This window comes from Lytechinus pictus, chromosome 19 (genome assembly GCF_037042905.1).
Source record: "Lytechinus pictus isolate F3 Inbred chromosome 19, Lp3.0, whole genome shotgun sequence".
In the NCBI taxonomy this organism is placed as follows: Eukaryota; Metazoa; Echinodermata; class Echinoidea; order Temnopleuroida; family Toxopneustidae; genus Lytechinus; species Lytechinus pictus.
The window spans coordinates 1,748,486-1,764,243 of NC_087263.1; the positions used below are offsets into that span (position 1 = coordinate 1,748,486).

The 15,758-nt window shown below is 37.9% G+C and overlaps 1 protein-coding gene across 1 annotated transcript; it reads right to left on the bottom strand.

The window, feature by feature from the left end:
- Positions 1–721: 721 nt before the first annotated feature.
- LOC129282556 (synaptotagmin-5-like) lies at positions 722–15,512 on the bottom strand. The gene is made up of 7 exons (XM_054918442.2): positions 15,325–15,512; positions 12,300–12,651; positions 9,111–9,214; positions 8,346–8,552; positions 6,149–6,269; positions 2,859–3,007; positions 722–2,345 (listed from the first exon to the last, which is right to left on the bottom strand). Exons 1-7 carry the CDS (start codon positions 15,496–15,498, stop codon positions 2,190–2,192), a joined length of 1,263 nt encoding a protein of 420 aa, XP_054774417.2. The 5' UTR covers positions 15,499–15,512; the 3' UTR covers positions 722–2,189.
- Positions 15,513–15,758: the final 246 nt, after the last annotated feature.

Below are 15,758 nucleotides of genomic sequence, written 5' to 3' on the forward strand. Positions count from 1 at the left end.
AGTGAAGGTTTGAGGAAAATATTTTGTTATTATATTCAACGTTAATTTTACCATACTTGAATTACGGAGTTGTTGCAAGGGGTAACGCAGCGAATTCCCAAATTGATAGACTTTACATTATAAAAAAAAGAGTGATTCGTTTTAATAGTCATGCAGAATTCAGGGCACATACAAATATTCTGTTTTTTTTAAATAAAGTCTTGAAGGTTAAAAATTTATATTCTTTTCAACTCGGACAGTTAATGTACAAGTTTATCAATAAACAATTACCGTTACCTTTTAATGATAGGCCTATGTTTGTAAAAAAAAATGATACAATTCATAAGCACTTCACTCGCCAGGCGAGTTCCTTTCATTTACCTCTGAATAGAGCATCGTTTGCACAGAAGACATTTGTTTTTACTGGTCCAAAATTATGGGATTCTTTTTCAAAGGATATTATACAATGTAATTCAATACAAAATTTCAAAGGAAAACTTTAAAAAATCTTCTGAATTTATAATAGATTATCGTTTTTTCCCAAAGTAATGTAATTCAGAACTTAATATGTAAATGTGTTTATTAATTTCTCTTTGTATATATGTTTAATATTTTTATGATTTCTGTATACTGTGTATACTGAATAATTTATTTTTATTATTATTTATTAATTTTTATTTGCTTGTTTCTTATTCATTATATATATGTATATATATATATATATTGTTTATTTCTTTATTTTATATTACTTATATAATCTCACCCACCTTGCATCAATAATGTACGTCCTATAGCTTTAACTTCACATTTTGCTAAGCTCGCCGAATCTTGTATGGCTCAATGGTTATTGAAAGACATTGAGAAGCAAATTGATTGTCCGCGCAGACGGATTAAACTGGCCGGACGTTTTCGCCTCCGACACCGGTACAACAAATGTTAAAACGGCTGCGGTTTTCGACTTGCCGTACGGCCGCCGCATGAAGAGAAATGTGACTCCAGCATTACGATTTACTTGTATTATGTAATCACTTATAGATCAGTCACACCAAACGGGACAGATTCCAAACCGACCAATTGGATCTCTATCAAATTACGAGCATTATTCTTCTTAATACCGGTCTGGAGGCAGTGAACTTGGTTTGACAGCGACCTCAATGCCGGCGTTTGTGTTATAGCGCCACCTTGTGATGGATTACTTTTAATGATTAAGCAAGGGTTTTGTTTCTGCCCTTGTCGGAGCCGCGGTTGAGGTGCCTGATAAATTAAGGTATAATATTATACAACTATTGTGAGTGAAGTTCGTCACGAATTTAACATTGAGATGCGTTTATTATTAACGCAGGTGTATCTGCGGGCTATTCAACGGAGATACCAATCCATTTGACAGTCAAAGCGAATGCACTATGAGAATACCTATCATGCCGAAAAGATTTAGATAATAAACTTGTATATTTATACAAAGTTTTTGTAAACGTGTATACTTTTTTGGTAAGGAGAGAACAATCGTATTTGCCCAAAATTTGATATAAGAAATTTTATGAGATTTTTTGTAACGCTTCATTGAGCCAACCATATACAGTATTAATATCCTTAAGTCCGGATGTTACGCACAAGTGGAAGAGCCAAACAGATATTACAGTAATATCTTTCGGTCCGAGTATGTGCCATGCGGATACCGTCTGATTTCTCTGCGCAATTCGGTTACTGGTTGTTATACCTGCGAGAAATACGCAGAGGCCTACCGGTTTCTCTATGACCCGATAGAGTTTTATACGGATAGGTCTACCGTTTGTTCTATGATCAGGTTTTGTGTCATACGGATAGGTCTACGAGCTTTGCTATGGTCCGACTGTCCTATACGGATAGGCCTACCGGTTTCTCTGTGGTCCGATAGTGTTTTATACGGATAGGCCTACTGTTGCTCCATGGTCTAAGTGTGTCCCATACGGAGAGGCCTACCGGTTCCTCTAAGGTTTGAGTGTGTCTCATAATGGAGAGGCCTACCGGTAACACTCTTTGATCAAAGTGTGTGTCATAAGACTAATCCTACCGGTTGTGCTATGGCGTGAGTGTGTTCACGGTATATATCCCATACGAATAGGCCTACCGGTTTCTCTATTACAGGTTTGAGTGAGTCTCATAATGGAGAGGCCTACCGGTAATACGCTTTGATCCAAGTGTGTGTCATAAGACTAGTCCTGCCGGTTGCTCTATGGTCTGAGTGTATGCCACACAGAAACAGGTTTTCTTGGATTCTGGACCATCTCCGTCCACTGGTCCTGGCCTAGTCCTCCGGAATGTGGTCCAACTATCGTCTCTCCTATCTTCTCACACTGGCCCAGGAGATCGTAGTCCATCACAATCAGCTGTCAAGCAATCAAGTGAATACAATATATGATGAGTATTTCAATTTACTATCAATGTTGTTTAAAAGTATTTTTCTTTCATTGTTACCGTTATTTTTTAAGTGCTTCAATTTTTTTTAAATTCATACTGGAGTAATACTGAGCACAAGAGAAATGTTGGAAACACAATATTTTTAATGCAAGGGCTTGTTAGAAATTATGTTAAAAAATGATGTTAAATATTCACTCTTTAAGGAATATTTTTTAATGACAAATAAAAAAACAAATCGTTTAGACGTTTTGAATAAAAGCTAGTATCCCAGTCGCTGGCACTTGAAAAATCCTCGTGTGATGTCCCCTTATAGACCAGGTCGATGTAACAACATATTTCAACTGAACTCAACACTTTTCTTTTGTTCAAATAATTTTCAACTCATTGAATTAATCACTCAGTTTAGAGTGAACTAAGACACGAGTCGCTTATTATTATTCTGGGCGGTTCTTCAACGAAAGGAAAGAAAGAAAAGCACATACCTCTAGACTACACACATTGAGCGCTGCAGCTGGTACGTTGAATATTATAGCCTCATTCCAAGTCGGATTGCAGTTGCATTTTCTGACACTTGTTTTCTTTTTCTTCACCCTTCGACCGCCTTGAAGTAAGGACACCTTCACAAATGGATCTTAAACGAAAGATGGGATAAAATTTGAAACAAGAATCAATTCAGGGCTTGTATGAATTAAAGGGCATCGCGGGCCGTGGCGTTGACCATCAAGTTGGCCGGTCTTGACCCCTTCCCCTCTTTCATTGGGCATGCATATTTGTTGTGCCTTTTAAAATTTGTGACATTTATGCAGCAATATAGAAATGATGTGCCCCAAGTGTCCCATGGAAAAGAGGCCTTTCCCTAAAAGAAAAACAAATTAACAAACATATTTCAATATAATATTGAAATATGTTTGTTAATTCTATGTGGATGTTACAGAAAGGTGTTCGAAAGTTACGAGTGATTTTAAGAACGACTAGTGACCCTCTGTTACGCGCTAAATAATCACCGATGAACATTTAATATCATGAATATCATTTACCCCCCCCCCAAAAAAAAAAAAAGGATCACCGGTCATTTGTAAAGTCAATCTTAACTTAAGAACAGTTTTATGAAACGGCCCCCTGAATGACTTTAGTATTTATGAATATGATAAAGATTAAAATTACAGTGTGGTTTTATCAGGTGATTAATGTTTATATATAGAAATAAATTTATTACAAATCAATTGAAGGGGGAAATATAAATGCTAAAAGTAATCTTTACTTAATAACAAAGTAAAAAAAAATTATAAAAATAAATGTGGCGCGTTTGAATCAGAAGCGTCACTTTTGAAAAAAAAATCAAGAATATTGAAAATGACTTCATATCTACATGAGATGTATGATCAGGGTCCCGTGTAACAAAGAGTTACGATCACAACTATGGAAAGCCAGCAATGTCAAAATCTAAAATTCATTTTTGTTCTCAAAACATTGTATAGATATGATGTATATTCCTACATATAGCATTTTCTTGAAAATTCGATGTGCTTGTCTTTGTTTACAAAGGACAGTTTTCATGTTTATTGTAGAAAATAATATGACAATGATGGATTTCCATAGCATTGAGGCTAATCGGATCAATCGCAACTCTTTGTAAGACAAATATGATACACGCTTATGGCGCGCCGTTTGACCAATAATTCAGATAAACAGTGTTTATCGCCGATAAACACTGTTTATCGAGCGATAAACAGTGTTTTTCGGCGATAAACAGTGTTTTTCGGCGATAAACACTGTTTATCGAGAGAAACTGTGTTTTTCAGTCGATAAACATAGTTTCTCTCGATAAACAGTGTTTATCGCTTGATAAACAGTGTTTATCGCTCGATAAACAGTGTTTTTCGGCGATAAACACTGTTTATCGGCGATAAACAGTGTTTTTCGGCGATAAACACTGTTTATCGGCGATAAACAGTGTTTATCTGAATTATTGGTCAAACGGCGCGCCACGCTTCTATGAACGACCCCTTACAAAGAGAAATTATAATTTAGGAATTTATGTAAACCACATAACATCCAGTGATACATTTATGGTCATGCAACTGAAGATGTTTTCCCCCTCTTTTTCTTATAACTCCATAGATTGAATAAACACAGTTACATCGGTTCTTTGGAGGCCAGCTCAGTTGACCGTTGTACTTATACAATCCCAAACGGAATTTGCCATCTGTAATAGTTCCTTTTCGTCAACGATCCAACACGACTAGTTCAATCATTTTGAAATGTGTAAAAGTGTCAATGAATGAGTAAACTCAGCTATTCCTGCTGGAACTAATGCAGTGTATCACAATGTGAACACCTAAGCCCGTATACTAAAATCCAGTTTAACTTAGACCATGGCCTTTATTATCTGCTAAATTTTGGGAAAGCTTAAAGAACCTTAACTTTGCTTTTTTGGGGATAATTTATGTATTCATTGTTTATGTCAGGGTGCACTCATCACAAGCTGTGCTTTCTGAGTTGCTACCTCCATTGTTTTGTTCAAGTTCTTAAAATGTATTGATGCTTGTATCGTTGGAAATTAATGTACTTTCATTCATTCATTCATTATCGTGGCAGTGGTTTACGGTACACCATGTGTAAACAGAGGCGTCGATCATGGGGGGGGGGGGGGGGGCAGGGGGGGGCAACCGCCCCACCAATGAAAATATTGGGGGGGCAAACATATCGTTTTGCCCCCCCAATAATTGCAAAAAATAAAATAAGATTGTAATGTTACACAGAAATCAGCAAGCGAGATTGAGATACACAACTCGTTCTTCATCTAAAATCGTGCTCAAAATGTCCGGTTTTCAGATTAGAATATAAAAAAATTTCAGCTCGCGCTTCGCGCTCGCATCATTTCTGTAGCAAAAACCCATACTTTTCATGATTGAATAGGTGAATAGAATGTCCCGTTTTCAGTTCTATACCTCAAAAGAACTCCCACTTCGATTTGCAATAATCTTTTGTTGGATATATTTCTTGTTCTTTATTAAAAACGTAAATTAAACTCTTTTTTTTTTAGATCAAAATATTCAGCTCGCGCTTCGCGCTCGCATCTATTATTTTTTATTTTTTTTAAAATTCAATTTGTTGGTGAGATGTATGTGTGTGTGTGTGTGTGTGTGTATATATATATATATATATACATATGTGTGTGTGTTTGAGTCTGTTTGTTTTGTGTGATCGAGCGCCTTTGGAAAGTTGATTCATGATTTTGCCCCCCCAATCTGAAAAATTGATCGACGCCCCTGTGTGTAAAGTCCTGGAAGAACTGAGATAAACGTGGATAAAAATAGAAGTGAAATGGAAAGGCTAGAGAGAGGAGGTCCACAGTTTCAAATTATCTTCACATTGTTAAATTTGAGCATTTTTAACAGTGTGAATCACATATTCACATTACCAACATTGTCAGCACACTTTGTGACACTGTGAATACACTGTGACCATGCTTTGTGACACTGTGCAGTGTGACGTCACTGTGGAAAACCTTTCACTTACACTGCAAAAATACCGGTGATAATTTAACATTAGCCGGGTATCTATATAAAGCAGCACCACTCTGGCTTTAGGCGAACACCAGATAGCCACTTAAAACAACACTAATCAGTGTTAGACCAATATCGGTTTGATTCTTAACCGGGTTGTTTCAACAATTCCCTGGTGTTTTCAGACATAAATATTGGGCTAGTGTTAAAATCAACACCGGTGTTTTTGCAGTGCAGGAAATTATAAAAAACAGATGAATTACCCGAACTGCCGTTGATATCCATTGTTTTAAGATTCCTCGCTTTGAGCACCACGACCGTCAGTCTCTCCGCTGTAGGCAGATAACTGACTGAAAACAATATGTCACCTAGTTCCTCTTTTCTCTGGAAATAACAAAACAATAAAGAAATGCATTAGAAATTCGAATCAATCCTGCTATAATTATCATAAAAATCAGAACGGGGTAAAATGTAACAAAATGCAAATAATCATATCGGTAACGTAATTAATGTGTAACGAAATAACAGAAACGCAAACTGTAGTCCAACTGATTTTTACCACCTATTCAGGGGGTGCGTCACAGAGAGGGAGGCATGACAAGGGGAAAGAAAAATAGAATGAGGAAAGGAAGAAAAGGGGAAAAGAGTAAAAAAAGAAATGAAGGGTCTGGGAAATATCAATCTAGCATATTTCTTTCTATCTATCTCTCTATCTAACTACCTACTTACCCACATATCTATCTTAATCTATCTATCTATTTATATATCTATCTATCTATCTACCTATCTACAGGGTGTATCTAACCACCTCCTTACGTTAACAGTCCGATAGAAGAAAGTGTGAACGGACCCTTATGAATACCTCAAGGGCGAAATGACAGATGTCACTAGGTTTTTTTTATCACAATTGTATCGATTTCTTTAGTGCTGCCCCAGAGAACGTATCGCGATACACCGCATAACAAGAACACTTCTTACAACTCGGTCGGAATAAACAATTTATTTGGAGGGGTGACGAGGACGGTCAGTATGTAACGGATAATGATATATGAATATTGTTTGCTACTATGTGGGTGAGCCTTACAAGAAACAAATTGTCAGTGGCGAAATTGCTCTAAGCCAATCAGATTCGATGATTTCGGTAGCTTATAACAAATGTCAGTGAAATGATTGACGATTTTTTTTTACGACATCCTCCCAAGAAAAGATCCTATTCTTTCAGCTTCGTCAATTTGAAACTGTTTTTGATAGAAGTGTACGCTAACAGGGTTTTTATTTTCACTCTTCTTATTTTCCAATCTATTTTCTCTTTAGTCTTGGGAGATATGAAAAATAGCAATAGTTGACCCTGACAAACGTGGATAAAATAATTCGTAAAGTGTTTACTGAAGTCTCTTTTGGTCAATAGGTGGGGATCTTTTGATTATTATCATGAATCTTTTTTTATAAACATAGTAAACCAAAATGTATAAAGATTGAGTAGTTCGATTTTCCACATTATACCCTGACAAGTTTTACCCACTATTCATGGATGTTATCAGATGCAACCCCTATATTACATCGTCTTTATATAAGTTCGATGGAAAATTAAACCTAAAATACCCCCCCCCCCCGTGGATTGGGGGCGTCTTTGCTGAAACACCCACTTTAGGGGGGGGGGTTGTATGCCTCCCCCACTAAATTTCACACAGTAGGGATTTTGAATAATATATTTCCTATATTCTATGCAAATTAACTAAAACTGTTGCAACCCTGCATGTCGCCTTGAAAATTATAGGCGCAAAGCCCCAGGCGACTCCCTTTCCTATCAAAACCTGACCCCGTCCTTCTGCTCTCCTTATATTATAAAACCTGTTATTCTTACCGAAATGTGGAGGCTTTTAAAAGCGCAATTTGCCAAGTCGGCTTTATAATAGCCTTTAAAAAAAGTCATTTTGCAAAGTCGTAAAAAAATACATGTCAAACATAGCGAGATATGTTATGTTGTCAAGTCGATTTATAAAACGTCACAGGGGTATAAGCAATAGATAATGGTTGCGTAATCACTTTGACCACATACTGTATAACTTTTTCGCAACTCAACCTGGCAAGATAGCGTTTATTGCCTTGTCGACATATAACCTTTAAAAGTATTTTTTTTAAGTCGACTTTGCAAGATAATGTATTTCACCATAATATGGACGTGTAACATGATGGCACTTTAAAGCTTCCGGAGCGAATGCCACCTCAGTTTTTGGTGACACGACATTTGATCCGTCGACAATTGCTCCGGGCTTTATTTTGTCTAAGGTACACGTATAGGGTTAGGGTTGCTATAGGGTTTTATGTTAGGTTTAGGACATGGCATAGTCTCAAATCAAAGGGTGAAGTTGGTAATTCTGTTACAGCGGAGCAATTGTCGCCGGAGCAAATGTCATGGAACCTAATACTTGTACTACTTTAAACTTCTGGTGACCTTACCGTTTGCGGTGACCTGAGTTCACTCCACACGTCAAGCTCACGTGATACATCTACGTCACCAATCCTGACCAAAACCTCGCCAATGGCATCGTGGCGGGAAAATTTATCAAAGTCAAAGACTGAAAATCGGACGGTCTTTTCTTGCAATTCTTCGTAGGTTGTAGGAAACTTAAAGATTTCATTCCACACCGGGTTCAGAGTCCGCCGCTGCAGAGAGAAGGGGAGGGGGATGAGATGAAATAAAACAAATAATCACTGAGATGCGTGGGTAGGAGGAAGCGATGAAATCGAAATGCAATGTTTCAAAATTAACATAGATCAAAGTTTGGGTATCATTCTAATTAAGCAGGTATTAATTCATTCGTGCCTTTTTAAATTGTTTCTTCTCTCGTCTATTCCGTTGTTTTAATGGCATGTATTTAAAACCTCCCTGAGACATACACTGTAAAAAAGGGGTTCAAATTTTCATTTATGTGCAACCCGATGCCCCACTTTTAACAGGCTGATATTCAATGCCAGAAAGGTGGAAATTTTCAGCTCTAAAAGGTGCTTCGAGTTTCGCATTGCTGAAGGTGACTATTGATGGTTTTTTCTTTCTAAGGTCAAAGATCGCTGATATATCGGAAACATATCCCTAAAAAAGGACTACTTTATAGAATTTGAATCTAAACCTGAATCTGAGACCGAATCTGAATTTAAATTTGAATGTGAATTTAAAATCTAATTAGATTCTGAATTTGAATTTAAATTTCAACATACACTAACCTGTACTACAGACTGTTTAATCTTTCTTTCTTCATCTGGTTCGAGTGATATCTTGACGTAGGGGTCGCTCGAACCACCTATATCCATTGCAGGTAAATGGTCGGCTATATTCAAAACGAAGAAAAGAGGATAATGGTGTTATCATAATAAAATGCGACATTTATATAGCGCTTAATAAAGATATTTCTAAGCGCTGCATACTATTACACCGGCTTTAGCACGGCTACGCTGATCGGATTCTTGAGCATTTAAGGAATTCCTTCCTACCGGTATACCCATTCTCCCTTATTATCATAATTCCCACCAACATAAATAACATCATCAGCAGCACTATCATCATCATCCCCACCAACATCACCATCATCATCACCATCATCATCCCCACCAACATCATCACCATCATTACCATCATCATCACCATCATCATCATCACCATCATTACCATCATCATCGTCATCATCACCATCATCACTATCATCATCATCATCATCGTCATCATCACCATCATCACCTTCATCATCTCCAACATCATCATCATCATTATCATCATCATCATCATCATCATCATTACCATCATCATCATCACCATCGTCATCGTCATCATCACCATCATCACCATCATCATCACCATCATCATCACCATCATTACCATCATCATCGTCATCATCACCATGATCACCATCATGATCACCATCATCATCACCATCATTGCCATCATCATCGTCATCATCACCATGATCACCATCATCATCACCATCATCATCATCATAATCATCATCATCACCATCGTCATCACCATCATCACCACCACCATCATCATCATCACCATCATCATCATCGCCATCATTACCATCATCATCGTCATCATCACCATGATAACCATCATCATCACCATCATCATCACCATCATCATCATCATTATCATCATCATCATCTCCAACATCATCATCATCATCACCATTATCATCATCACCATCATCATCACCTTCATCATCTCCAACATCATCATCATCATCATCATCATTATCAATATAATAATCACCATCATCATCAACATCATCATCATTATTATCGCCATCATCATCATTAACATCATTCACTTAAATTATCCACTGTGGAATGCCCACAGGTCTCTGCGATATTTATCCACAATTCCCGTAGCTTATTCCCATGGTAACATTACAAAACCTATTCTTCTCAGTGTATATAACTCAATCCCAAGTTGTAATACATTATGCAGAGCTTCTACACTTCTTACATTCAACCAGGGCAGTATTATTTTCCAGGTATTTAACGGGATAAGGACAAATGCCGATTACATGTATACCATTATCATTACCGCAATGTTAATAGTGTACAACGACTCGTATTGACGCAATATGGCGTTCAGATGTTTTACGGCTAAATAACATGTCTCTCTCCACTTCTTTCTTTATTCATGTTTTATTTTTATCTTTTAAATTATTGTCTGTTTCTCCCGTCATCCGATTCTAGTTTGTCGATACTCGAACACGCATTCCTACTTACCCACATTATATTTTATTTGATTATATTTTACTTTTGTGTAAGCCGAACTGCAAGTTAGGTTTTAATACCACCATATCTTTTTCCATAATCTTTATTCACCGTTCCCTTCTCCTCCCACCCCCGGCCCCACCCCTTTCTCTCCGGCTCACACCCTGTCTCTCTCTCCTTCTGACTGCCCCCCTCTCTCTCCCTTTCTTTCTCTCACGCACACACACACACACCCTAAAACATGGACATATCATCCACACCAAAAGAGCCCGATCAATTAACGTGGTTCATGCATATTCACCACTACCTCCACCCCCAATTATCTCATTTTAGCATGCACGTTTCAATCTTGCATGAGGCAAAAAGGGATAAAGATTACCTAAATGTCAATCCGGACTGAAATGGGTCATTCACCCACTGTTAAATGTAGTTCCGAATGAAATGGGTAAAGAATACGTATATTGCGCTTTCAATCTTCCCGGCCCTTTACTAAACCCACGGCAAGGATGTATACCCTTATTACGTCACGCAGATGCATTGTCTTAAGAAAACAATCAATATTTCGATAGGGGCAGTCTTTCACAAGCTGCTGTTCGACCCTCGCATTAATTCCCCTGGAGGGGACGAAAAAAGAAAAATGCGTTAAGAATACATTAAGGTTAGTGAGTGAGACGATCACGATTTTTTTTATTATTTGTTTGGTCCACAAGTCGTCACCACACCCCCCCCCCAAAAAAAAAACACTGACGCCACCCTAAGAGGTGTATCACTGCAAAACACCCGTGTTGAATTAACACCAGTTCGGTATTTATATCGGAAAACATCAGGGAAGGTGCCGTGGCCGAGTGGTCCTATACATGGACAGTCCGGAGTTCGATCCCCGGCCACGTCACCTCTGCCCGTGTGCTAGGCATTTAATCGGCAATGCTCTTTTATCCTGCATTCAAATAAATGAAAATGCTTTACGCATTCGTGGTAACTAGGTGTGCACTTGTTTGCATGTTTGTGTGTTTGTTGGGGTTTTTTTTAACAGAAGTGTTGAAAACAGCAAAGAGGTGTTTTCCTATATCTATAGGTACCGAGCTGGTGTACAGCGCCATATGGATTAATCTAGATTTGACATTAAAAAAAAAATCATTCTTCTGACCCGCTTCATTTTGATTAATTTTCCTCATAAAAAGCGAGTAGGATTGAATAAATCTGTGGATTAAAGGATTAGATTGTCCCCATTATGTCATAAATTCATTTAAAACAATTATATAACGCTGGATGACACAAATGACATTTGAAAATGAGAAATGCCACATAATATTTTGGGGAATTAATATTGTAAAGATTTCTCTATCAGATTATTTGAGGAAAGGCACTGGATAAAAAAAAATATACATATGAGGGATGGGGGTATTCAAATAGATTAGAATGGGATATGGAAATGTTTTTAAACGCGCTGGACAAATAATACTAAAGGATTTTCATTGTATTATTTTATTTAAAAATATGAAGTGCCACTCCTTCCGAATCGGTCCGCAGATTAGTTGTACAGTGGCTTTAAGACTAAAATCGTAAATTAGTTGAGATGTATATAATTTAATCGGCTGATTACTTGTAGAATAAGTATAATCAGCTGCCACTTTGATTATAGAACCAAACCGATTTGCCGGATCTAGATCTCACCTTCAATCAGTTTGATGACAAAGTCGGATTTATTGAAGTCGTATTTGAGTTTGACATGAAGCCGCCCGATCTTCTTGGCTTGTTTCGTCTGGTTTCCCGAACCGCTGAGACCGTACTGATCCGACTGGTTCATTACCAACCGGTCATCTTTCCTCGGATACAACTCCGGTTTGACGGTTCCAAATTCCGATTCAAACGAACCGCAAAATGAACCGTTGTGACTGGAATCACTCGTGCTAAGACTGTTCAACTCCGGGTCGGACCGGTTCGGGGATTCGATTTTTTGAGGTGGTGACTGGATCCGATTAGCGATGGGTTGAACGGCTATCCTCTCTTTGGGAATGAAGAAATTCTGGAGAAAAAAAATTACTAATGTAAAATTAAATGCCAATGACAGAAAGCTATATCAAGCTGAAAAATTGAGCAGATCGTGTCTACGAGTCATAGTGATAAGTGGTAAGCTTACTCAATGTCATACATAATTATTGTCCCCTTTTACATACTCATGAAAATCAATTGAGAGTAGCTGTTATTGTTGTGAAGTCGTTTCGCAAAATAACATATCATACCTTTTGTCTCGTGAGGAAAGAAAAATATATAGTTGCAAGACATGAATGCCACTTTCTTATTAACCATACAACAGACACGTATCAGTTGCCAAGCAACCATTACACCTCTAGCAAAGTTGGAGATAAATGATACCACGTGACCGTATAAGCAGACAACCTATGGCCTTGGCTCCAGGGGAAAGATGGGAACGAAAGAGAGAAGCTTGTTATACACGGTTTATTTTCAAGTAATGCCAATTCGTCCAACTGCAAACTCGTCTACTATCATTTTGTCTACCATCGGTTAGTCCACAATGCACATAGTCTAATTGTCATTTTTCCACTCACCATTTCGTATAATGACAAGTTGGTCCAATTGCCATTTAATCTATATGACATTTTTTGGTCTAATCGGACTAAGTGATAATTGGGCGGAATGAAGGAAAATAAAATGAATATTAGACCCACTGGTTGTGAGAAGAAATAGTCATACACGAACTGATGATTAGACGAAGTGATGATTAGACCAAATGGTTATCAGTCAAATATATTGTTGTACACACGCGTGACCAAAAAACGCGTTTAAGGACGTTCCACAGTTAAAGTGAAATCCATGTCATTTTCACCAAACTTTGCACATAGATACTTTAGAACCTTAATATTCGAAATATGCAAAAATTAACATAGGTCCATGTGCTTGATTTTTTGCTATAGAGCTTCAAAGTTCACCCAAATTGATGTTCTTAAGAATTGCGCATTCAAAAGAATTTGGCATTTTTAGACCGCCCAAGATTACTACAATGAGTTTAAACCTCCATTACTCATTCAAAATACATGAAAAAGTCATCAAACTTCGCAAGAGAGTTAATAATTGTATCGTTAGAATGGAGAATCTATTAATAGTGCTATTTGTTTGCAATTTTAAGTTTAACAGCACTGTCAGTTCTTAAAAATGGCGTAAAAGATAACAAAATCCCAATCTGAAAAATGTAAAATTTCAGTAACAAACTACAAACGTACAATAAATGCTGCACTTTATTCAAAATCCATGTCATTTTCACAAAAATTTGCAGAGTTGTAGAGGAAGGTATACCTAAGAGGTACAAACATTAAAAAATAGGGGTTCATGTGCTTGTTTTTAAACTATCATCATGTTTATTAGAGCAAATGTGCTTTTTAAAACACCAAAAATGGGCCGAATGCTTAGTATCTATGTGAAGAAAAAATCAAAACCACTCTACCATTTATTCATACTCGGGCTAATATTCGTGATTTTTGGCAGCACTGCAGAGTAAAGTATTTTGAAATTGTAGAGGATATTTTTTTGAATGGTCCATGGAATAATTCAATTTTTTAGCTTCATGAAATAACGCATCGAATCTGCAGTTAAAGTGCAGAAGATGAGAAAAATCAGCTCATACCCGCAGCTAATTAATACCTGTTCATCCATTGTGACGTCAGCGCGCAGAGTGTAAACTATGCGCAGATCATAATGCGCACAAATATAACTGTGGAACGTCCTTAAAGGGATGTTTTTCAGTTTTGGACGCGGGCCGCGCGTGCACTCGTTAAGGGTATCAAAAGCACCGATTTTTTTTTTAATTGAAAGACTGGTCAATGGTCAATCGCAGGGTCAAACGTACTTAGGGTATTTTTTTCCAAAGCCTTTTTTTTTTAAGACTAGCCAAACGTGTTTAGGGTATGTTTTTTTCCCAAGCATTTTCCCCGGGGTCACATTCTGGCGACAACTTGTTTAGGGGCCAAAATGAGTAAATAAAGCCCGCGAAAAACTTGTTTAGGGGGTGTTTGGAAATAATTTGGCCGCACGTGTGTACAGCATTACATTTGACTGCCCCCCCCCCCGGGATTGTACCAAAATGGTAAATGATTGTTAGACGAAATGTTAATGGACGGAATGGCATGAGACCAAATTAAGGTAAACCATGTGATGAGTGGACGAGTTGGCAATGGACGAATTGGAAATTTACCGTTGCACGTGTTTGTTTTTTGGTAATTGCTATTTGGTCTACACCCAGTTCGTCTACTTCCCGTTTGGTATCAGTCCACATGGTCTAATCCTGGTTCCTCTACAACGAGTCGTCTACGCGACCATTAATTTGATCTAATTGGCATTTACCCCATTAACAACTTTGTCTAACTTCCAATTATGCTTAGTGCCTATTTTGTCTAATATCTACTTGGCCAATTATTTCATGCTTGAGAAAATCTTCGTATCGCGGAGGACTTTCACAGAGTTACGCGAGACATTAATCGCACTTATCATGCTTATCTTCCCAGTTCATTGCGGTTCATAACGCATCACTCCATTGGTCAGATCACGCATATATCATGCGCGCGCATTTATCCAATGAGATGACGTGATGAATGTCATCTGCGCATCATGTCCGCGTATTTATGTCGCACTTAACTGTTTGTGAAACAACCCCTAGTTGAAGTACGCAATTTACACGTCATACCTTTGGTGGTTCAGCAATGCTGATGGTCCCGGCTGCTTCATGCTGCTCTTTCAGGCTCTTCTCCTTGCAACGTGCGCATGCGCGTGAGTAGGTGTAGACGGCGTAAAGAGTAATAAGAAATAGGGCACCTCCGACACCGCATGCGATACCGAGTATGATCGTCGTCGACAACATGATCGTCCCGGGGTCGACCTAAATGAGATAAAAGAAGAAAATTGTCGATTAAATTAAATCCGGGATTGGGGAAAACTTAGGATAGTATATGCACTATGATCTGGCGAAGACACTTATTATGCGCTATCAGATGACCCGTCTGTGCCTTGAGACTATATTGTATAGAAGGGGCCACGGAACCGGGGGAGTAAGAAAGGGGTCGTTGCTTGGCCCCTCACCTTTTTTTAGTAAAGGAGTACAATAAACATGAAAATTACTAT